The sequence below is a fragment of the Miscanthus floridulus genome, chromosome 6 (assembly GCF_019320115.1).
Source record: "Miscanthus floridulus cultivar M001 chromosome 6, ASM1932011v1, whole genome shotgun sequence".
In the NCBI taxonomy this organism is placed as follows: Eukaryota; Viridiplantae; Streptophyta; class Magnoliopsida; order Poales; family Poaceae; genus Miscanthus; species Miscanthus floridulus.
The window spans coordinates 95128816-95153074 of NC_089585.1; the positions used below are offsets into that span (position 1 = coordinate 95128816).

General features: G+C 45.6%; 2 protein-coding genes across 4 annotated transcripts; both read right to left on the reverse strand.

Moving 5' to 3' along the window:
• Nucleotides 1-8878: 8878 nt before the first annotated feature.
• On the reverse strand, nucleotides 8879-13078 carry LOC136456359 (uncharacterized). Of its 3 annotated transcripts, none has more exons than XM_066456194.1 (6): nucleotides 12947-13078; nucleotides 10693-10893; nucleotides 10337-10612; nucleotides 10050-10268; nucleotides 9654-9966; nucleotides 8881-9567 (listed from the first exon to the last, which is right to left on the reverse strand). In XM_066456194.1, exons 3-6 carry the CDS (start codon nucleotides 10463-10465, stop codon nucleotides 9374-9376), a joined length of 855 nt encoding a protein of 284 aa, XP_066312291.1. In that variant the 5' UTR covers nucleotides 10466-10612; nucleotides 10693-10893; nucleotides 12947-13078; the 3' UTR covers nucleotides 8881-9373. The 3 variants fall into 3 exon arrangements, with proteins under 3 accessions (XP_066312293.1, XP_066312291.1, XP_066312292.1); XM_066456195.1 differs by lacking the exon at nucleotides 12947-13078 and adding an exon at nucleotides 11182-11247; XM_066456196.1 differs by lacking the exon at nucleotides 12947-13078 and having other exon boundaries at nucleotides 8879-9567; nucleotides 9685-9966; nucleotides 10693-11168.
• A 32-nt stretch (nucleotides 13079-13110) lies between these two features.
• LOC136456360 (ubiquitin-conjugating enzyme E2 36-like) lies at nucleotides 13111-16289 on the reverse strand. The gene is made up of 8 exons (XM_066456197.1): nucleotides 16130-16289; nucleotides 15982-16009; nucleotides 15808-15894; nucleotides 14400-14458; nucleotides 13963-14004; nucleotides 13805-13878; nucleotides 13481-13578; nucleotides 13111-13389 (listed from the first exon to the last, which is right to left on the reverse strand). Exons 1-8 carry the CDS (start codon nucleotides 16163-16165, stop codon nucleotides 13352-13354), a joined length of 462 nt encoding a protein of 153 aa, XP_066312294.1. The 5' UTR covers nucleotides 16166-16289; the 3' UTR covers nucleotides 13111-13351.
• Nucleotides 16290-24259: the final 7970 nt, after the last annotated feature.

The window sequence follows — 24259 nt, forward strand, 5'->3', positions numbered from 1 at the left end:
ATGGTAGGAGCTATTTTGTTTTGGTGATCAAGACACTTAGAGAGTGTGATCACATTTAGGTTTGATAGCCGTACTATTAAGAGGGGTGAAACTCGTATCGAGATGCGGTTATCAAAGTGCCACTAGATGCTCTAACTCATTGCATATGCATTTAGGGTCTAGTGGAGTGCTAACACCCTTGAAAATGTTTGTGAAAATATGCTAACATATGTGCACAAGGTGATACACTTGGTGGTTGGCACATTTGAGCAAGGGTTAGGGACTTCACTGGTGGAGTGTTCGTCCGTAGAGTGCGGACAGTCCGACGGTGCCACCGGCTCCCTAGATAGAAAAGATGGAGGTCACTGGTCTCTGAAGGACTGACGCGTTCGGTCAGTAGCAGCAGAAAAAGCATAGCGTCGGTCATCGACCGGACGCTGGCTAGCTATGTCCGGTCATAGTGACATGGTCGCGCACAGAGGAGTCGTCGAGTGACCGAACGCTGGGTGTGTCCGGTCGAGCATGACCGGACGCGTCCAGTTGTGAAAAGTCGTCTCTGGATGCTTACTGGAAACGACCAAACGCTGGGGTTCAGCGTCCGGTCACTTTGAGCTACAGCGTCCGGTCATTACTTGAGCATTGAGATCGGGCGATCAACATTTGAAGAGAGGGACATGTGGCACGCATCACGTGACCGGACGCTGAGGTCTAGCGTCCGGTCAATATGACCGGAGCGTCCGGTCACCCCGTGTTGTGCCCAGTGAAGGGGTACAACGGCTCTATTTCATGGGGGGTTCTATTTAATCCCCATGGCCAGCTCAAGCTCACTCTCTTGGCCATTTGCATTGACATAGCAACCTTGTGAGCTTAGCCAAAGCCCTCCCACTCACCCCCATCATTGATTCATCATCCTTGTGAGATTGGGAGAGAATCTTAGTGCATTGCTTGAGTGTTTGCATCTAGAAGCACTTGGTGTTCATGTTTCGCTGCGGAATTCGCTTGTTACTCTTTGTGGTTGCCGCCACCTAGATGGCTTGGAGCAGCGAGGATCATTGAGCGGAGGGTGGTGATTGTCTCCAGCTCCAATCATGGTGATTGTGAGGGGTTCTTGACCTTTCCCCGGCGGAGAGCCAAAAGGTACTCTAGTGGATTGCTCATGGCTTGTGTGATCCTCATCTTGTGTTGGTTGTGCGGCACCCAATTGAGAGTTTGGTGTGTGAAGCCAATTAGCGCGTGAACCTCCAAGTGAGTGAATCGCCACAACGAGGACTAGCTTGCCGGCAAGCAAGTGAACCTCGGTAAAAATCATTATGTTCATCATTGATTCAGAGGTGATTGGTCTTCATTGTTATTCATCCTTATGATTGATTGGCTCCTTCCTCGATACAGCAGTATAACCTTCTTGCTCACTCTCATTACATTACCGCAAACTAGTTGTCAAGCTCTTTAGTGTAGCTAGTTGTGAGAGCTTGTTAGTTTGGTTAGTGTGGCTCTTTAGCTAGCTTTTAAGAGCACACTAACTTAGTGTAGTGTCATCGCTATTGTGTGGATAGATATTATCTAAACTAGAATTATGGTAGGTGGCTTGCATTTTGAGTAGACTAGCGCAACACTTGCTTCGCCTCATAATTGTCTAACCCTTTTGTTAAGTGTTGTTGTAGAAATTTTTATTAGGCTATTCACCCCCCTCTAGCCATTAGGACCTTTCAACATGGCGCCACTACCATTGAGATCTCGCCAAGATCCACACCTAGGTGTCCAGTGCATAGTGACATAAAACGGGTTCACCATCTTCGACCCTCGACCGGGTTCACGATTTTATTTTTGACCCAAAGTGTAAAAATCTCTCACAGGTAGCGTACTACATTCCGTGACCCCATACCTCGACCTCATCGACCCCAAAACTTTGTGACTATGGGCCAAGGAGCACGCCGATCTCTGCGATGTGAGGGCAGCCGTGGACCTCGTCTCAAGACCAACCACCATCTAGGCCTGCACCTGCTCAACGTAGCGCACCGCTGCTAGCCTCTCTCCAAGTTGCCCTGTGTAAACGCCGTTGCTGCCATCGGCGTGGAGTCGCGGAATGTGTGAGGACAGCCCAGAGGCGAACGTCGCAGACTTGGTGCGGACGGCCCATGGCAAGGAAGGAGTTGGCCATGGAGCGTGCGGACCACGCCATTGCTGAAGCTAAGCTCGGCGACGGCGGCAGACTATGCGGGAGCGAGCGATTGGGATGGAATCGCGAGGGGAAGGTGGGTATTTTTTCTGCCACGGGTTAAACCGTGAACTACGAGTACCAAACCGGAAGGATTTTTTTAATTTTAACACATTTTGGAAACTAATTTTAAATCTAACATGGTCGGGTTTTTTTAAACTAACACTTTTGGCCGCGCCTATTGCCCTGGCGTGGCCAAATGCCTATGCCGCGCCATGTATGGTGGTGCGGCAGTGGGCTGACATGGCGGCGATCGGAATCGCTGATCGGTGATGTGGCAGGGCTCTGCCGCACCACCGATCTTGGCGCGGCACTGCCACGCCCTGATCCGTGGTGTGGCAGAGCTGAATAAAACCCCCACCGTGTCCCACGTCCGCCAGTGGCCGAGTAGCCGCCGTTGCCTGAGCAGCGCAGCAAGGCCACCTGGCTGCCGCGCCCGCGTCCGGCCACGCTAGCCCGCCGCCGAGCACGCCGGCCGCTGTGGCCGCGTCCACCCGCGCCAGCTAGCCCACCGCCGAGCATGGCACGGCCGCCGCGCCCACACACCGGCGCGCCACCCCCTCCGGCCACGCACGACGGCTGCCCGTCGAGGCCTGCGCCCGTGCCTCCTGGCCCAGTCTAGCATGCTGCAGCGAGGTACTCCCCTAATATAGTTAGTATAGTTAATAAAGTTATTAAAATTATTAAAGTATAGTTAGTATAGTTAGTAAAGTTAGTTAGTATAGGTAATATAGTAAGTTAGTGTAGTTGTATAGGTAGTAAAGTTAGGTAGTTTAGTTAGTACAGTTATTGAGTCTAGTTATACATTGGATTTAGTCTAATTAGTTGTTGTTGTTAGTCTTGTATAGATGTTAATATTAGATTAGTTAGTATAGTTATAGTTAGAATATGTATTAATATTACTATGGACAGTACGTACGACGATTTCGACGACTTGATGAAGTTTCTTTAAATGCTTTTGCAGATGGATTATTGTGTTAGAGTTTTGTATGGAGGAAGTGTTAGGAGAGAAGATGGTATGTTTGAGGATATGGAAGAAGAATTGGAATGGTTTGATGAACCTCCTAGCTTCAATGACCTTTGTGTCCGTTTGAATGCAAAATTTGGCGGTGATTTCACATTGAAGAGGAGGTTTGATACTAGGAAGACTAGGGCATACTATGTCCTCATGCCCTTGCGCGACCCTACTCACTGGTTCCGCTACACTAGGGTTCTTCAAGGTTCCAATGTGCCCATGGCTGAGGTGGTGGTGGAGAATGGGTATAGGATGCAGGGTGTTCAGGACAGCCCATCCATTTATGGTTTTGGAGGTAATGACCAAGAATTAGGGATCAAAGGGGAAGCAACTCAGGATAACATGGATTTGGATGGTCAGTTGATGCAGGAGCAGTTTCATTCAACTACAGTAGGTTGTATAAGCAATGACTTCGATGTGAATGATTTCGAATGGGAAAAGGAGGAGCAGGAGAAGGAGGACAGGATCGGTGATGTAGTTAGCAGTGATTCAGATGATTCTGATGATGACCAAGGAGGTACAGATGCTATGCCAACACCGGCTGATGCCATGCTAGTACCAGTTCATACTATGCCATTACTAGTACCAACTAAGGTTTTGCATGGTGTCCAGGCTCAGGGTAGACTAGTCACATATTTGGCTACAGATGATACCCCCTATGATTCATGGGCCAAAATTAGCGAAGCGTAGCAGTATGTTCCACCACCACCTTACACAGCGACTGAGCTTGAGCAACTAAGGTCCAAGAATGTACCTTTCAGGGGTGTTTCGAACTATAGGGATGTCAACATGACGGATATGGAAGTTTGTGACACCGGTCTCTAGATGTGTAGGAATTCATTGTACAACCATGAGAAAGAAACCCTTAGGAAGGGGATAATATTCAACACAATGTCAGAGATGAAACTCTTCCTTCAAGACTATGCTATGTACCACCATAGGCCGTACACCATCACTCATTTGAACCAGGAGTTGAGGTACCACGTGATATGCAACAACGGTTGTATGTGGAGGTTAAATGCACAAAAGAGATAGAGTGATGGCAAGTGGAGGATAACTAAAGTTGTCGAACCCACACTTGCCTAGACAATAGGGGGAAGGAAAATCATCAGCAGCTCACTGCACGTTACCTTGCCCGTTGTATATTGGGCTCGTTGATGACAATAACAACATCTTAGTGTATTCTTTACAACAATCCATATCTAGATTCATTAAGTATGGTGTGACGTATGGAAAGGCTTGGCGTGCTAAGCAAATTGCTCTGGCTATTCGATGGGGTACTTGGGAGGAAGCGTACAACAGGGTGCCCCGCATCTTATGTGTAATGCATTACTACAACTCTGGCTTGAAATGGTTTGTGGACACAGGAGGGATGTTTTTTTGGGACCCATTGAGGCATGTCCTCTATCGTGTGTTCTGGTTGTTCGCGCAAATGGAACATGCATTCCAGTTTTGTCGGCCAGTCGTACTTATTGATGGCACTTTCCTGACAGGAAAGTACAGGGGCACCTTGATGATGGTTGTTGCTATTGATCCCGAGGACCAGATAGTACCCTTGGCTTTTGCTTTGGCAGAGGGAGAGAACAATGAATCATGGTCATGGTTCATGCGTCTTCTATGTGTGCAAGTGCTTGGCTCAACTCGCACTATATATTTGATCTCGGACCATCACACAGGGCTTCTTAATGCTGCAACTGAGCATATAGATAGGTTCTCGCCTCTAGTACATAAATGGTGCATGAGACACTTTGCTGCTAATTTCTAGCAGCGTCAGCGGAAGCAAGAGGTATGTGACAAGGTAAAGGCTCTATGTTGTGTACGTACAGAGCACCAGTTCAAGGAGACAAAGAGAGAACTAGACAAGATGGTAAATGCAGTGGGAAAGACCTGGTTAGAGGCGCAGATGGAACAAAAGGCTCAGTGGGCGTTAGCATATGATGAGGGGGGGTTCAGGTATGGATTCATGACCACTAACTCCTCGGAGTCCTTCAATTGTGTATTCACCGGAGTTCGATCGTTGCCTATGTCTGGAATTGTTGAGTTCTCCTTTCATAAGTGCAATGAATATTTTGTGAAGAGGTGGGAACTTACGCAGAGGAATATAGCTGAGCAGGGGCGTTTTGGAAAGGCCAGATGAAGGGTCAAGATGGCGGACTAGAGGGGGGGTGAATAGTCTTTTCTAAAATTAATCGCGTCGGCTAACCGAAACAAGTGCGGAATTATAACTATCGGTCTAGCCAAGACTACACCTCTCTATCTATGTTCTCTAGCACCTTCCAAAGATACTAATCAAGCAACAAAGGTGCCGGGCTAGCTAGAGCTCACCTAACCAATTCTAGGAGCAATGTTACACAAACCTATGCCACTAGTACTTTAAGCAACAAGGGAGCTCCTACACATGCTAGTAAGCAAAAGCACGAAGCTAACTAAGCTCACTAGCAATGCTCAATAACAAGGCAACCAATGCCTAATTAGAGAGCGCAAAAACTTAGCTACACAAACTAAGCAATGTGACTAACAAGGTTACTAAAATCAAATTAGCCACGCAAGGGAGCTACTTCTATACTACACAAGCAAGAAGTTAATTAGCAAGCTACACAAGCTATCTAATTACAAGAGCAACCACACAAGCTTAATATGTATAAAAGTAATTGCAAGCTTGTGTAATGGGGATGCAAACCAATAGGAAGAATAAGGTTGACATGATGATTTTTCTCCCGAGGTTCACGTGTTTGCCAACACGCTAGTCTCCGTTGTATCGACCGCTCACTTGGTGGTTCGGCGGCTAATTAGCATCACCCGCTAAGCCCGCACGTCGGGCGCCGCAAGAACCTACCCCGGAAGTGAGGGTAGCTCAATGACACGCTTTACTAGAGTTGCTCTTCGCGGCTCCCGTGGGGCGAGCACAATGCCCCTCACAAGCACTTCTCCGGAGCGCCGCACAAGCTTCTTGCGCGCTTCGACGGAGACCACCACCAAGCCGTCTAGGAGGTGGCAACCTCCAAGAGTAACAAGCACCACCGGCTTGCAACTCGATCACCTAGTGCCACTCGATGCAACCTCACGATGCAATCGCACTAGAATCGCTCACTCACACAATCGGATGATCGCTATCAAGTATGTGTGAGATGGAGGGCTTCTAAGCACTCTCAAGCATGGACACAAAGTCCCCCAAGGTGCTTAGCTCCAGCCATGGCCAAGGGTCACTTCTATTTATAGCCCCAAGGGCTAAACTAGCCGTTACCCCTTTACTGGGCAACTGTCGGGTCGACCGGACGCTACGGTCGTGTTGACTAGACGCTGGACCTCAGCATCCGGTCGCCCACAGACGGCCACATGTCCCGATTCCAACGGTCACTTGACCTGACCGGACGTAGCAGCTTCAACTGATAGGACGCTGGAACCCAGTGTCCGGTCGTTTCCAGTAAGCTCCCCGAGGCGTATTTCTTTGACCGGACGTGTCCAGTCCACGTTGACCGGACACAGACCAGCGTCCGGTGCAATACCCTCGGTACTGTGCCAACCGACCAGTTCGATCGGACGCATGCTGCCAGCGTCCGGTGCTTTCAGACCCAGCGTCCGGTCAGTTGAACGACGCCAGCGTCTTCGCGATCAACTCGTTTTCACTTCTAACTTTTTCATCCTTGCTCCAATGTGCCAACCATAAGAATTTGCATCCGGCGCAATAGAAAATAGGCATTCCATTTTCTCGAAAGCGCCGAATCCTGCCTCGCAAGCTCGGCGGGAGGGAGAGAGGGACCCAAACCCATCTCAGCCCTGCAAACACCACCTCCTTTGTAAATGTGCCAACACCACCAAATGTATGTGTGTTAGCTTTTCACAATCATTTCCCAAAGGATGTTAGCCACTCAACTTGCCACGCCACTCGATCCTAGCGATGATGCAAAGTTAGATCACTCGAGTGGCACTAGATGACCGATATGCAAACAAGTTTGCCCCTCTTGATAGTACGGCTATCTATCCTAAACCCGGTCATAAACTTCTCTACACACCTATGATCGGTGAAATGAAATGCCCTAGGTTATACCTTTGCCTTGCGCATTCCATTCCATCTCCTCCAATGTCGATGCAACACATGCACCAACACGATCAACAATGATATGATCCACTTCATATCATCACATGATCATATTGGTTCATCGATCTTGACTTTACTTGCTCTTCACCGTTGCCATCGTCCATCAGCGCCAAGTCTTGCTCAAGCTTCACCGCCACGCGGTCCATCACTCCAAAGCCTTCGACTTGCCCTTCACGCTTGCAATCGGTCCATCAAGCCAAGTTTTATCTTGATCTTCTCCACCTTGATCACATGACTCAATGTCATGTCTCATGTGCAATGAGCTCCTTCATCTTCACATGTGTGAGCTTTGCAACATCTCCAAGCCATTTTCACCTTCATGGCATATGTTGCTCACACATATGTACCTGTGGACTAATCACCTGTGTATCTCACATAAACACAATTAGTCCACCTAAGTTGTCACTCAATTACCAAAACCAAACAAGGACCTTTCACCAGAGCAGAACATTTGAAGGAGGCCGAGGAATTGGCCAAGCAGCACATCGCCGAGCCGTATGGACCCCACCGCCATATCTTTAGTGTACGAGGCAAGGGTGGCACAAGCTTGGGCGGCGAACATTATGGTGGACGAAACTACCAAGTTGATCTTGAAAAGGTAGAGTGCAGTTGCAACGTCCCTCAGATCATGCATGCCCCTTGCTCTCATATGATCATGGCCTGTAGGGTTCGTGGGTACAACTATGAGGATCTACCATATATGTCACCCTTGTATCTCCATTCGAACACCGTTAGTATTTGGGAGATAAGCTTCGAGCCATACCTTGACCCAACACAATGGCCACCTTATAATGGTTATGACTATGTGTCGCATCCGGATCTAATGAAGGTGGGGAAGGGTAGGAGGAAGAAGCGACTCAAGGGGGACATGGACGCTATGAGAGGGTACGGCGAAGACATGTACGGTGGGGGAGACTTCAACGAGACCCATGGCAGGAATCTTTGCTCTATTTGCAAATAATCTGGTCATAAGGCTAGCCGGCATAGAAGACGAGGGCAGCATGTGATTTTATATTGTGTTCGTATTGCATAACAAGTAGTTCAAATTTTGCAATGCTACATAATGTTAATCTGAATATTGTTAATTTGAATACTCTAACCCTTTGTTTATCAATTTGTAATAGGATGGCCCCTCCCACGCCGCACCAGTTGTACCCCTTCTTGAGGTGGAGTACGACGACCCCCTTCTTCCATCGGACGGCGAGGTTTCCAAGATGCGTTCGAGGGATCCTTACATTCCTGGGACTTAGTTCATTACGTCAAACTTATGTTGAACGAATATTGTCGTCGAAAACTTGCAGACTCATAAACCAATGAAAATGTTATGTGGCAACTTGTCGTCCATTTATTTGCTTCATGTTCGTTTCAACTTGCGCATGGTCGCGGCAGCACTTGTACAATACCGACAACAACTCAATTGAAGCTGGATGTTGCCTATCCGTGTCACTCCCGCGTCATGGTCTATGGCGCGTCACTGACGCGCCGTGGACTCTAGCGTGGCCGAACCAGTGGGCTAAGGCGCTGTATTCGAGATAATTTCACCCGATTACGTTCGTTTTAGAAATTTTGAATGCATGATACAAACAGATGTGATCACTTAAGATCGATCATGAGTAATCCGAGTACATGATACATGAGTACAATACATCAGTAGTTCAAATGGAATATAAGATAACACAATGGAATTTCTACTACATAGCTACATTGATCATTAATAAAGCATGGAACTAACAGACGGTGTAATAAAAAACCCTCAGTTAGAAACATACTGAGTAAGCAACTCGTCATCCAAGTACCAATCCTCAACCACAACCCTGTTGCTATGGCTAGGCTCACCTACATTGCCCTAATCTGCCTTTCACCTATAGTAAGCGGCCTCCGCTTCATCTGTGGCCTGAGTGAAGAACGTGTCGTCATCCTCCTCCGCCTGTAAGTCCACCTTTGCTAGAGCGATGAGCTCGCTCAATCTACCAGTGTCGTCCTCAGCCTCCTCCGTCTGCAAGCCCGCCTCTGCTAGAGCGATGAGCTCGCTCAGTCTACCAGTGTCATCTTCAACCTCATCCGCCTACAAGCCCGCCTCTGCTAGAGCGATAAGCTCGCTGAGTCTGGCAGTGTCGTCCTCATCCTCGTCTCCCTCATTAGACAACACAATCAGTGATTCAACGGTGCGACCAGCTCGCTTTCTATGCTCATCTAACTTCTTTTCCTTGTACCCTGCACGAGCCACCTCTGCAACATGGTCCTCGCTGCATCCAATCCCTTCATGTATAAAATGCAATCACTTAGCAACACGACTATATTACATTTAAAACCAGGCAATGAAAAAAGGGCTTCCAAGCACTCACTGGCACATAAAACAACATGCTCGTTCAAGACCTGCATCTGTACTCTTGTCTCCTCCCTTGCCTCCTTCCTTGCCCTCTTCTCCTCTAATGTCATCCGTCTCTTCAATTCCCATTTGACAAGCCCAACGTCGATCGGATTACAAATACCGCGCTGTCTAGCAAACTCACGCATCTTGTCTTTATGATGTTTAACGAAAAGGTTGACGTAGTCAGGTCCATATCCCCTCTTTCGTGCAATTACTTGCTTCCCCTTCAGTTCATCCAAGAACTTAGCTTGACCATCATAACATTCCCACCTGCATTTCCTAGTGCTCTGTTCAAACGATAAATTATATCATATATGTCTTAGCAAAAGAAACAAAATACGATTTTATGGTTACCACAAAAATAACCAACCTCATCATAGTCAATCATATGGCCGCAATAATGGCATATTTCTAGTTCCGAAGGGACTAGACCGTAGTTGGATTTAACACCACATTCGCACTTGACTGGCGGTGCTTTGTAAATTAACATTTCTTTCTTCTTTTGCTTTGCTTTTGGAGGTTCTTCGGGCCATTTGTTCTTAGGACCATACAACCACTCCTTAAAACGACACTTCGCAATTGAATACACCTAAATAACGTGACATTAGTACATGACACATATAGCTCAATATTTCAACACATACACTTTGCACTTACTTCATGCTTGTTTGGACACACAAACTCCAACGTATTGTCAGGGTTTATCACGGCTCGGTCTCCGTAATGGCACAGAGGAGGTTCCTCGAGTCGTCTAACTGCGGCTAAGTGCTTCTCCTTAGCCGTCATTGGAGGGGGGTTAGGGGGGAGGTGGAACCCACCACTCGAAGTGCTCTCGTGGATGTCACCCTCTCCACCAAACGTCGAAAAGGAGGTACTGGGGTCAAACTTGTCTGCACCGTCGATCCACTAAAAGAAAAAACACCTCACATGGGCCTACATAACAAAATTCCAACAAAATATTAGTAACCTAGTAATACAAATGAAGAAAAAAACATATAGAAATAATTACTTACATTAAAACGACTGCATGTGTAGAAGCAACGAGCCGCTGTGTTCGGATGTCTCGATTAAAACACGTTGGCTGGACGACCACAGTCACAGTTAAGGACATGGAGTTCAGGAGGGACGGGGGCATCTTTGCTAGACTCGTCGGGGTACAATTCTCTAGGACGACCCCGTTTTCGCCATAACTGCTCCCGAAATATGTCTTCCATCTAATAAAATGGTTCAAATTAAACATCAATCAAAACAACGCAAATTAATGTAAAATATAATTATTTGCAATGCAACTAAAATAATATAACCGACAATTATAGCAACAAAAAAATACATGGTAAACATACTTCTGACTAAATAATTAACCTTAACATTGATAAAATCAAACTAATATCTTCCTTCAAACCGTAGACCATAGTTCTCAAACATAATTTTCCTCCTAACCTTAACTCCCATTCATAATATCCTATTCACCATTCAAACGAAAATAAAATGTGCGTCATTACCTTTAACGAGGACGATGAGGGAGGGAGGCGGCCGGGGAATGGAAGGGAAGGGAGGGAGGGTGGCAATGGAGGGCCGGGCGGGGGGGGGGGGGCTGCCGGCGTTCGTGGCGCGGCGGCCGGCGTGCTCGGCGGCGGGCTGGCGCGGGCGGACGCGGGCGCGGCGACTAGGCGACCTTGCTGCTCGGGCAGCGGGACTGACCGTGGGGTTTTATTCGGCTCTGCCGCGCCACGGATCAGGGCGCGGCACTGCCGCACCAAGATCGGTGGCGCGACAGAGCTCTGCCATGTCACCGGTCGCGATTCCGGTCGTCGTCACGTCAGCCCGCTGCCGCACCACCATGCATGCGCGCGACACAGACATTTGGCCGCGCCAGGGCAATAGGCGCGGCCAAAAGTGTTAGTTTTAAAAAAACCCGACCGTGTTAGATTTAAAATTAGTTTTCAAAAAGTGTTAAAATTAAAAAAAAAATCACCAGAAGCATAGCCTCTTTCACGGATTGGACTGGGTTTTAACCACAAACTGGTTTAACCGGACCATGTACAGGGTGAATTACTTCAACTATTATAAGTGACCATAATTCCCTATTTGATAAAGAGAGAGCCATGTCTTTCGTGATTCTAAAGGTTCAGTCATACATTTTTTTACATCTATTTTAACATTAACGTCCCATACCATTGTTAGGGACTATTTGGATTTATTAGCTAATTTTTAGTGGAATAGTGTTTGGATCCACTGCTAATAGATTTTTTTTAGGGGAGATGGTTGGATAGTGAATTGAAGGTACATATAAACTATTAGCACCTATTAGCAACTATAAATCTGCTAATGAAACTAATAGCTAGCAACCCTACAGCTAATAATTAGCAGGTTATTAGTAGGTCTGTTTAGATCCATTATTACTAATTTTATCTGCTAATTTTTAGTGCTAATGGATCTAAACATGCCCTTAGTTTAGATCGGCTTGTTGGTCATGACATCTAACTATGCCGCCATGATTAATTAGACCTCGACCAGATCTAGCACTGAGGTGTGCTGAGCTTGAGCTAGCGGCCGCCATGATTAATTAGACCTTGACCACAGAGGTGGATCTAGCACTGAGGTGTGGTGAGCTTAAGCTAGCTCCGCTACTGCTACTTATGCATGGAGCCCCTCCTAGGCTCCTCCTGCAAATTGGTAGCCATGGAAGGAGGGGCAATATCCTGTTTGTTTTAAGACCTGTCCAGCCCTTGCCTAGCCAGACAACAAAACTTGCCCCAGGAGGTCTGCCTGGCCATGCAGCTTTTCTACGTCACTAACAAAACAAGCCAGGGCGTGTTTGGTTTGGAGATCGAATCGATCCGGAATGGAATGGTGCCGCATTGAAAGAAATCGGGCCATCCGGTGGTTTTCAGAGGAACGAACTCGTCCGAGATATTTGCGTCTTCGTTGGACGAGGCAGAATGGCCTGGCGACGGACGACTTCAATCCATGAGTCAATCCAAACGCTGCGGCTAGGTTCGGACTTTGGATCAGATCATTCCGCGTCGACTCGTTCGCCAAACCAAATACGCCGAAAGTATTGGTTGTTTCAACATAAAAACACAACCCACCAAGCCACAATACTCTAGATTATTTGTTCGCAAAAAAAAAATACTCTAGATTATTATCCAGTGTATAACTGGAGGATAATATTTATGGATTTTCGTATTACACCTGATTATGACTAAAAAATGTATTATAAAACAAATCCAAGTAAAGCAGACGAAGTACTGTGATAAAACAAACCACTTATAGGAAAGCAGCTCGCAGCAAAGGTGACCAGGTGCGACTATATAGCTTCAGCAGTTCGCATTCTCAGACGGCAATCGACAGGCAAAGAACAAGGTACAGCAAAAGTGCAACCAAGCTAACCAGCCTCAGTTTCAACACTATGGACAGTTGAGAAACTCTTCTACATGAAGTAACAGATATATTAGAGTAACAGCAAGTTCTACCACAGATACTGATTAGTCAAAGGTGCCCAAAGGTAAAGGGAACCGACCACAGGTGTACAACCAAACAATTCAGAGTGGTAGTCATTTAGAGACTTCCTTCCATGGCAAATATCTCCAGTCTGTTTTTATCAAGCAAATGGCAATAGATTAGGACTGAAGTATGACGGGTTATTACATCAAGAACAGAACCAGGTTCTCATGCACCGCTCGCATACAGGCGAGTCCACTCCTTGGCTGCAAATGACATGAAATCTCTCATTGTAAGCTATAGGAAAATCGGAGGCCAGAAGTGACAACATTGACTGATTTGTCAACTTCAATTTACCTGTTTCAACAGCTTCTACCTCATTGGCTTTCCAGTGCTTTGCAATGTTATCGGAAAGAGGGTCATCTGGATTTGGCGCACTCAGGAGAGCCTGTATACTGAAAGCCAGAACAATGTCAAGGAATAGCTAGCATGTCCGTGGGTACAAAAGGCATAGAAACTGAACATCGTTCATAAAGTCATATTTTGGTGCTGCACAAGAACAAAAGAGAAACAACTCCCCTTGGCACATTTGGTTTATTAGGTTAAAAAAGAAGAAACAATGTTTTTGTAGGCAAAAACATAAAGTACGGTACACTGACACTCAGAGACAGATATAGAGACCTCAAAAGAACCGTTCGAATCTGAAGTGCTGGGCTCCATTTGTCCTTGAGAATGTCGAGGCATATCCTACCAAGCTGCAACAGTAAAGTCCTCTGCTGAATAACAATTCATAGGAAGGAAACTGGGCACTACAAAGGAATATGCTATATGCATGCTACCTTGTCAATGTTGGGATGATAAATCTTGGTCAGAAACCTAACCTGCAACAGCACAAGCTAAATAAGTGTCCACTGAGATTATACACAATAGAACAGTGTATTTGACTAGGTCTTAACACTTCAATGGACACCAAAGAGAAGGGGCAGAAAATAGTTAGCCCTTCTAACAGATGACATTCTTAATCCAAATACATACTACAAATCTAAGTCAGCCAAAATATGTTTGTATTGTTCAAACAGAAGAAAATCAGGTAAAGTAGTTAAACTAATACCACACATCATACAAAGCTGTTTGGCGATTCAAATAACTATGCAAAAGAAAGCACAAGTCAACTTGGAAAAGAGAAGTTTTACTCAAAGTTAAAATACAAACAAGATTAGCTTACAAAGTATAGAGCACAATAATGTTATAGACAATAAGCAAATTTTATAGTTACCTTTGGGGCAGCCATTGGATATTCCTCAGGTAAAAAGAGTTCAAGCTTAAAAACTCCACCTGACCAATCAGTAAGCGAAAGTAACACTATCAGGAACTAAGTATGATTACAAGGAAACCAATAAATGCTCTAAAAATTAATTTTCCAGTTACAAATATCACCAGTACAAGCAAAGAATTATGGTGATTGCTATAACGCACCTAATGAGCTAAACACAATAATCCACTAAGCCAGATAAAAGTGAGCTCCACCATGGTTTTCAAGGCATCGCCTAGGCAACACGCTGCGTTTCTGGGTATCCAGGTCTCCACGACAAAAAAAAAATCAGCAAAAGAGATGGATGGAGGGACGGAGAAGATAGGAAGAACGGGAGGTGAGCTGGCCAACAAGACAAAGAACCTGCAGCCGCTGCCATCCCTGTTGGCTACAGTGCACATGGCCAGCGCATAACTTGCTCCGGTCCGCTGCGACGCAGTCAATCTGAAAGGGGGGCAGCCGCAGCGGTCGATCTGAGGGCCTAGAGCAGGGAGGAAAGGGAAGGGAAGAGGCAGGGGAGAAGTTGCGGGCAGCACCGCAGCAGCAGCGCATCTGAAGCGAGAGGCGCAAAGAGAGGAGCCCCCTTGTTATCCTCTGGCATATGGCATCACCTTGCCTCGCCTTACACATGCCTAAGCCTAGGCGACTGGAAGGGGTGGCTCGTCATGTCTCCCCTTGCCATCTTATGAACTGGTTTCCACTAGTACGTTACAGTCATTCCCTACCATTTTAGAATGGAAATCAACTAACCCGTTGTCCTAGGTGCATACTAGTAACTTCCATAGTCCTTACCTCCGAGAAAGAGATAAGCAGTGAATCTGTTACATTACAATTACAACTTACACAAATCAGATCATCACAGCATACATGGATAAGAACTATGGGATCATGAAAGGAACAAAATATATTATTGCCTATTCATCAAAAATAGCTACAGCCTACAAACAACTATAATCTATAGTAGGAAATAAAATATGTCTTTTGTTTCCCACACAAATATGTAGAAACAGCACACATAAAACAAAGCTAGTAATGACCACCGCATACCATATTAGTGCAAAACATTACTAAAATTACCTGCAGCTAATAGAATGCTGCAAATAGAAGCTGAGACTCATCAGCCACAGTATCGCCCAAAAACTAAAACTGACAAGCCAAAAGTCACCAGCCAACCAAACAATACAAGCTTACCTATGTGCACATAAACTAAAGCAAACATTTCAGCATTTCTCCCATTTCCAGAGGCATCTTTTGAAAAGAATTGTCTCGACTCGACTATCGATATCTAGAAGCACTCCAATATTACCACTCTAGTCTCTACACCACGCAGCACGAACAGCGCATAAAAAAAATCCGAATCAGAAGCCCGCACCTTCATAGGGCGACTGCGCCGGCCCAAGGATCATAACGTTGAAGTAGCGCATGTTCTCCTCCGAGGGCGACGCGCTGATCCCCGGTGCTGCACGGACGAACGAACCAAACCAAACCATTTGACTAACAGAATGAAAACTCGGCCCTCAGAAAAAAACGAAAAACTTGACGAAACCTGGCTCGCTGAGCAGCCGCTGCGTCTCCTGCACAGATCCAACCACATGGCAACCAAAAAGAGGTCAGACAAAACAAGCGAGGACACAACGAATCGGATCGGCGGCGGGCGAGAGATCTGCTCAGAGGTGATCAGATCGGGCGCGCACCTTGATGATCCGCCGCGGGAGGTTGCTGTTGGCCATCGGATCGGGGCCGGGGTGCGGGGGCTTCCTCCTCAACGAAGTTGCGGCGCCGGCGATGCCTTGAGGATGGCGCGGGGGAGGAGGAGCAGTCGGTCGGGGCGGGGAACGGGGGAAGCGGTGGTGGGTTGGACGCTCGCTATTGTACGCGGACGCGGTTTTTGCTGCAGTGGTCTTCTCTGCTTGGGTTTTATCTCAGCCCTGTCGCGTTACCTCAACGATTGTGATTAATCGCAGTGCCTTTTTCAGGGTAGTGTTGTTACTTTATTTTTATAAAAAGAAAGGCATAAAGTGATGGCATGCATTATGCTGCGTTAAAGTATATATGATTGATTGAGTCGAAAATCGCATCATGTCCATCTTGGGTTCTAACCAAATTTTCCTAAAGAAGAATTTTGACTAGCACTATTTGTAAAAAATGTATTTTCTTAAATCAAAATCTGCACATTATGAAAGTGTTTTTACATAATCTAGAAATGTCAGTCTTGGATCGGTAATGTATATTTTTTTCTTTCAGATATCGACATTAAAAAGTTTATCATGGAATAAATCTTAGGCCCTGTTTGTTTGAATTTTTGGTCATTTTTAGACTATTAACTTTTAAACCTCACCAAAGACAAACAGCTCCAAAAGCCCAAAAGCTCGCTATAATGAGCTTATGAATTTTGGTTTTCATGAGCTTTTGGCTTTTGAAATGTCTAAAAGCTGAGGTAAAAAAACTCTCAGGAAGCCCAAACAAACAGGCCTTTATATGACTTGTATTTACGACGAAAACCTTGAATACTCTGAAAATAAGTGCTATTTGTTGTTGTTTGAGTAAGTTGTCAATGTTATTTTTGTAATGTCCGAACGATAAACAGTTAGAACTTGGACTTGATTTAAATCCATGATATCATAATTTCTAGTGCAATTGATACTTGTCTAACCGAATTAGAATAAGGGCTAGTTTGGCAAAGCTCCGCTCGCACCTTCTTTTGGAGTTGATTCTGTGGATCCCTATGAAACGGTTAAAATGCAACTAGACTCTCATGGGGAGTCGATGAGAATCACTTCTCCATTTACACTAAGGGCCAGGAGCTAAAAAAACTCACTCCCTATCCCACTCCCATTTAATTGTCACTAGAATCTTCTAATATAAACTCACTTAGCTCTATATAAGTTTCTCACTTGAAGTGGAATCCTTCTTGGCATGATGTTATTTTACTACTTATCTAATTGCTAGCTTTGGTTTTGTTTCGAGTTCTTTTAATAAGTTCTTATGATTTTTACAGCAACAACGACGTTTTATATAACATAATTTGCGCGATGGGCATCAATGTTCGAGCAACACCAACATCTATGTGTCGGCCGACGCCTAGACTTGGGCGATGACTACACACATGCAGAAACTGTGGAGCAAATCATAGAGCGACAACAGAGCACATGATGAGAATGATGAGGAACGGTGTGGGGGAGATAAGAGGATGATGAACCAAAGGAAAAGGAAGGCGATGATAGAAGACTAGAAAAGGGGACAGCGGAGCCACGTGGGCCCTACTTCTGATGTTGATGGCATGTCAGGAGCATCCACAGGGAAACGCGAATTGGATGAGGGGGAAGATAATTTGAGACGCGTTGAAGAACTTACGATGACAATCAATTATATCAACACAAAATAAAAATCACGTGTAATTATTGTAAACCATTCTATAGATCATGGTAATTTCGCATGTAGGGTCTACTTGGTTGGCTACAAAAAACTACCATACCAAAGATTTGGTAAGAAAAAATTACCAAAACTAAGGCTAGAATATTTGCCATAAATTTGGCAAGCTAATGTGAGATGTTGGTAAATTTTGGTAGCCAACGAAATATCAGCCAAAATCTTGGCTTGCCCAAGTTTTGATAATCAAATTTTGGTCGTCAACTAATTAGGCCTGTAACTATAAGACAATGGGGACACCCTTCTCTGGAGCCTTGGCTTTAGCTTATAAGAGGATGAAGTACCAAATTAGCCCCTTGATGAGCACTGATAAAACATATACATAATAATAAGTTCTGAGAAAAAGATGTATATGATGTTCTGAACTTCTTATTGAAGCTTACAATTACAAACGTACATTTGGAACTTTCATTTTTTACAAGCTTTGCCGCTAAAACCAAGAATTGGGCCAACAAAATGGAGCATGGGAAGGAGGAGCAATGAGAAGGAAGACGGTCCAACGGAAAAGCAAGTTATGGTCTTTTAGGGTTTGTTTGGTTACCTGGCTTCCTTCTAGCCTGGCTAGGAAATAAGCCAGGCTAGCCTTAGATTGCCTCCGGCAAGTCAAGATGGACTTGCTTGGTTGCCTACACTATCTAGTCTGGCTAGCAACTAGTTTGTTTGGTTGGCTGGTTTAGCTTGGATAAAGTTACCTCTTCTATAGGCAGGTAACTTCACCACCTTTGAAGCAATTCATCGAACACCATTGAGACGAGCAGAGAGAGAGATGGAGCGGAGGAGTCTTTCACCGCTGCTCATCTGATGCGGTAGCTCCACTAACCTCGCGTAGCTTTACACAAGCTACAGCTGTCTAGGATCCACCGTTGCTCAACATGATTTATTTGTTGGAGAATAGATAATTCAAGGGAGCAGTGAGCTTTGTTTAATCGAGCTCAATGAAGAACAGTTTAATCCCAAAATCAAACAATTGAACATCAACAGAACAAACAGCCCAGATGAAAGGTCCTAATGGCTAGAGGGGTAGTGAATAGCCTATTTAAAAAATTCTACAACAACACTTAATAAACTGGTTAGACAATTAAGAGGCAAAGCGAGTGTTGTGCTAGCCTACTAAAAATACAAGCCACCTACCATAATTCTAGTTTATGTAGTTTCTATCCACATAATAACTATGTCACTACACTAAGTTAGCGTGCTCTCAAAGGCTAACTAAAGAGTCACACTAACCAAACTAACAAGCTCTCATAACTAGCTACACTAAAGAGCTTGACAACTAGTTTACGGTAATATAAAGAGAGTGAGCAATTTGTTTATACCGCCGTATCGAGGAAGGAGCCAATCAATCACAAGAATGAATATCAATGAAGACCTATCACCTCGGAATCAAATGATGAACACAATGATTTTTTACCGAGGTTCACTTGCTAGCCGACAAGCTACTCCTCGTTGTGGGGATTCACTCATTTGGAGGTTCACGCGCTAATTGGCTTCACACGCCAAACCCTCAATAGGGTACCGCACAACCAACATAAGATGAGGATCACACAAGCCACGAGTAATCCACTAGTGTACCTTTTGGGTCTCCATCGGGGAAAGGTCAAGAACCCCTCACAATCACCACGATCAGAGCCGGAGACAATCACCACCCTCCGCTCAACGATCCTCACTGCTCCAAGCCGTCTAGGTGGCGGCAACCACCAAGAGTAACAAGCGAATCCTACAGCGAAACACGAACACCAAGTGCCTCTAGATGCAAATACTCAAGCAATGCACTTGGATTCTCTCCCAATCTCATAAAGATGATGAATCAATGATAGAGATGAGTGGGAGGGCTTTGGCTAAGCTCACAAGGTTGCTATATCAATGCAAATGGCAAAGAGAGTGAGCTTGAGCTGGCTATGGGGCTTAAATAGAAGCCCCCACGAAATAGAGCCATTGTACCCCTTCACTGGGCACAACACGGGGTGACCGGACGCTCCGATCATATTAAACGGACGCTAGACCTCAGCGTCCGGTCACGCGATGCACGCCACGTGTCCCTCTCTTCAAATGCTGTGCACCTGATCTCAATGGTTAGAAGACCACCGGACGCAGTAGCTAACAGTGACCGGACGCTGAACCCCCAGCCTCCGGTCATTTCCAGTAAGCTTCCAGAAATGATTTTTCCTGATCGGACAAGTCCGATCATGCTTGACCGGACACAGCCAGCGTCCGGTCACATGGTGTCTTCCTCTGTGCTGCCACATCAGCATGACCAGACATAGCCTTCCAGTGTTCAGTCATTGAGCGACCCAGCGTCTGGTCATGAGACTAAAACGCATGCCCTTTGCTGCCACTGACCGGACGCGCTGGTCCAACCAAGACCAGCGTCCGGTCACTTACAGTGACCTCCGTCTTTTCTATCTAGGGTGCCGGTGGCACCGTCGGACTGTCCGCACTCTACGGGCAGACGCTCCGCCGGTGAAGTTCCTTACCCTTGCTCAAATGTACCAACCACCAAGTGTATCACCTTGTGCACATGTGTTAGCATATTTTCACAAACATTTTCAAGGGTGTTAGCACTCCACTAGATCCTAAATGCATATGCAATGAGTTAGAGCATCTAGTGGCACTTTGATAACCGCATTCCGATACGAGTTTCACCCCTCTTAATAGTACGACTATCAAACCTAAATATGATCACACTCTCTAAGTGTCTTGATCACCAAAACAAAATAGCTCCTATAATTTATACCTTTGCCTTGAGCTTTTTGTTCATCTCTTTCTTCTTTCCAAGTCCAAGCACTTGATCATCACCATGGCGTCACCATCATCATGTTATGATCTTGATTTGCTTCATCACTTGGAATGTGCTACCTATCTCATGATCACTTGATAAACTAGGTTAGCACTTAGGGTTTTATCAATTCACCAAAACTAAACTAGAGCTTTCACCAGATCCATTGCTCGTGCTTGCCGCTGTCATGCGAGTCCGCCGCTCAGGCCTACCATCGTGTGTGAGCTTGGCGCTCGTGCCTCCGGCTTTGAGGGAGCTAGGGCATGTGCGAATTCGAGGATACGGGCTCTCATAGGGAGCTAGGGAATGGACGGGGACGAGCTCCCCTGCCCTAGCTCCGGTTGCCCCAGTGAAAGTCCTAGTTTGGTTTTGGATAATTGATGAAACCTAGCTGAAAGGGTCAAGATGCCCAAAAGTGTTTCTATTACTCTAACGCACAAAGGACTTGCAACCTATGTTCCAAACTTACTCTAGCATGGCTGTAAGGAAAATGGACCCTTGACCCATTTACTTTGGATTTTGGTGTTTGATGACCAACATAACAAAATTAGACTAATGAATTTGCAAGTGTTTATTTTGTAGTTCAATAGGGTGCAAGACATGACTTGGACGAAGGCGACGTGATGATCCGATGATCAACACCTTAAGAAAGACCTTAGGAGCACAGGAAAAGACCCAAGATATCAAGCAAAGTCCAAGCATGAAGATAGGAACCAAGCCGTATGCAAGATCGCGAAGAAACGAGCTCGCAGAGGCGACCGGACGCTGGACCGGACGCTGGAAGCACGACCGGACGCTGGACCGGTGGCTCGGCAGACAGGCGACCGGATGCTGGCGGCAACTGACCGGACGCAGAAACGCAGCGTCCGATCGAGTACAGAGAGGTTCCAGGCGCGTGAAACTGCGACCAGACGCGTCCGGTGGCAGGCGACCGAACGCTGGCAGCGTCCGATTGGTAGTTCGCGGCTGCAATGGTCGGGACGACCGGACACGTCCGGTCAGGACGATCTCAGCGTCCGGTCAGTAGTAGAATTGCGGGAGTTCGACCCCAACGGCTAGTTTCTCAGTGGGGCTTATAAATACAACCCCCAACCGGCCATTTGAGGTGTGTGGAGCTGAGGAAACATACCAAGGGTGTTGATACACCATTCTAGTGATCTCCACTTGCAAAGTGCTTAGTGTTTCATCAGGTGATTAGCGTAGGTGCTTTGCGAAGTGCTTAGGTTGATTAGACCACCGCTTATGCGCTTGCTCTAGGTGTATGCCTAGTGTTTAGTGAGGTTTGCATACCTCTTGCCACCCCGTGCTTGCGAGCACAAGAGTTGTACATCGGAGGGGCTTGAAGTCTTGCGAGATCGCACCAACTGTGTTTGTGGTGCGGCCGCCACCGTGTACCGAAGGGAACAAGGCCCGCGGCGTTTTGGCCGGAAGCTTGATAGTGAAGACGGTGGGGAGCATCCGGGAGAGGCTTGCCGGAAGGCACATCGGAGACCCACTTGTGCGTGGGGGAGGCCCGAGGCTATCCACGGAGTTACCCGACCGGGAGCTTGGCCCTTGCGAGGGATTCCTTGTGAGGGGCTCCAACGAGGACTAGGGGGAAGCTTGCGCGCTTCTCGATACCTCGGTAAAAATACCAGAGTCATCGACGGGAGTTTGCATATCTCTACCTTGCTCTTTAAGCTTCCGCATTTACATTGATCATTTTATTATCATTTGCGGTAGAGATAGCAACACACTAGCAAAACCGTAGTTGCATATCTAGATAGATTATCTTTTGCATAGGTTTTGCTAGAGGTAGAAAAAGAGGCCATAGTTTGGAGTTAGAATTTTAAGTTGCCTAATTCACCCCCCCCTCTTAGGCGTCCAAGTGTCCTACAAGTGGTATCAAAGCCGGTTGGATCATATTTGGACCTTTGGCTTAACTGCCGTTGAGCCAACGCTAATTAGAGTGGTTGGGATGGATACCGCTAGGCCTCCACAATTTGACGGCACTAACTTCCTCTATTATAAGGCTAGAATGGCTTGCCATCTTGAGGCGGTTGATTTAGGTGTATGGAGAGTCACTCGCGATGGGATGAAATCCATTAAGAATCCCGAAAAACCCACGAAGAGTGATGAAAAAGAATTGCATTTTAATGCTAGAGCAAAAAATTGCTTGTTTGAATCTTTTAGCATGGATGTTTTTAACCAAGTATTTACTTTAAATATGGCACATGAAATTTGGTCAAAACTCCAAGAGCTCTATGACGGCACAAGTAATGTCCGTGAGCAAAAACATTGTCTAGCTAAGCAAAATTATGATTCCTTTACAATGAATGAAGATGAGCTTGTTCATGATATGTATTCTCGATTGAATCTAATTATCAATGAGCTCCACTCTATAGGATTATTAAAGCTAGATGATGCGAACATCGTGAGGAAGATCATCTCCGTGCTACCACAAAAGAAATATTCAAGCATCATCACCATCCTTCACAATATGGAGGACTTGAGCACTATGACCCCAGGCATTGTCATTGGCAAGATAGTGGCATTTGAAATGTCACGCAAGATGGGTCAAGAGGAAGCCTCTTCATCGAGCAAAGGCAAAGCTCTCGCATGTAGCGAGAAAAAGAAGATGAAGGGCAAGAAAGTTGAGACAAGCTCAAGCTCAAGTTCCTCAAGTGAAGATGAAGATGAGGATGATGATGATGAAGAAGAAGAATCAAGTGATGATCAATCTTCCTCCTCCACCTCCAACCTTGATGAAGAATCAATCAAACTTATCAATAAGGTAGAGAAGATGATCCAAAAGCTCAATGTCAAGGGTGTGCCCATCCAAATCCAATACCTTATTTTCACCAATCAAAGAAACGAGCAAAGAAAGAGAGGATGCTATGGATGTGGCGAGGTGGGGCACTTTGTGGAAGTTTGTCCAAACAAGCCCACACCCAAGACAAAGAAGAAGGCGTGCAAGAACAAAGCCCTCACATCAATAAAATCATGGGATGATTCTTCAAGTGAAGAAGACCATCACAAGAGGCGAGGGCGCAAACACTCATCATCAAGCTCTTCTCGTGTGTGCCTTATGGCACGAGGTAACGAAAGCTCATCCTCTAGTGAGAGTGATAGTGATGATGATTTGCCTTCTTACAATACAATTGTGCAACAAAATCTTAAATATGCTAAAGTTTGCACTAGTCAACAAAAGAAGCTCAAAATTTTAAAAGAAGAGCTAGGTAGTTCACAAGAAGCATACAAGAATTTACTTGAACAATATGAAAACTTTGCAAATCTCAATGTTGAACTATCTACTAAAATTAAGCAACTTGAGGTTAGTGCAACAACGAGTGCATGCACAATCAATGATAAGCAACTTGAAAAGAAAAATAAAAAATTAAAAGAAAAATTAGCTAGCTCACAAAATGATTATCAAAGTTTGCTTGCTAAAATGGAAATCATGTGCAAGCATTGTGATGAGCTAACAAATAAAGTTGCTAAACTTGAGGCCGTCAAAAATACCCCCACCAAGGCATCTAAAAGAAATGACATAATTAAAAAGGATGCCTCTACTTCTTGCAATGATTTATTTTTAGACTCATCCTTGTGCAACCAAGCTTGTGTTGAGAAAGTGATTGTA

What these genes read in the sequence shown, in the direction of transcription:
- LOC136456359 (XM_066456194.1), bottom strand. Translation starts at nt 10,465, where the DNA reads ATGACGGCTAAGGAGAAGCACTTAGCCGCAGTTAGACGACTCGAGGAA. An exon ending in ATATGATTGACTATGATGAG is followed by an intron (nt 9,967 to 10,049) that starts GTTGGTTATTTT and finishes TCGTTTGAACAG; the next exon opens with AGCACTAGGAAATGCAGGTG. An exon ending in GCATGTTGTTTTATGTGCCA is followed by an intron (nt 9,568 to 9,653) that starts GTGAGTGCTTGG and finishes TTATACATGAAG; the next exon opens with GGATTGGATGCAGCGAGGAC.
- LOC136456360 (XM_066456197.1), bottom strand. Translation starts at nt 16,165, where the DNA reads ATGGCCAACAGCAACCTCCCGCGGCGGATCATCAAG. An exon ending in ATCCAATGGCTGCCCCAAAG is followed by an intron (nt 14,005 to 14,399) that starts GTAACTATAAAA and finishes GTGCTGTTGCAG; the next exon opens with GTTAGGTTTCTGACCAAGAT. An exon ending in ATCATCCCAACATTGACAAG is followed by an intron (nt 13,879 to 13,962) that starts GTAGCATGCATA and finishes TTACTGTTGCAG; the next exon opens with CTTGGTAGGATATGCCTCGA.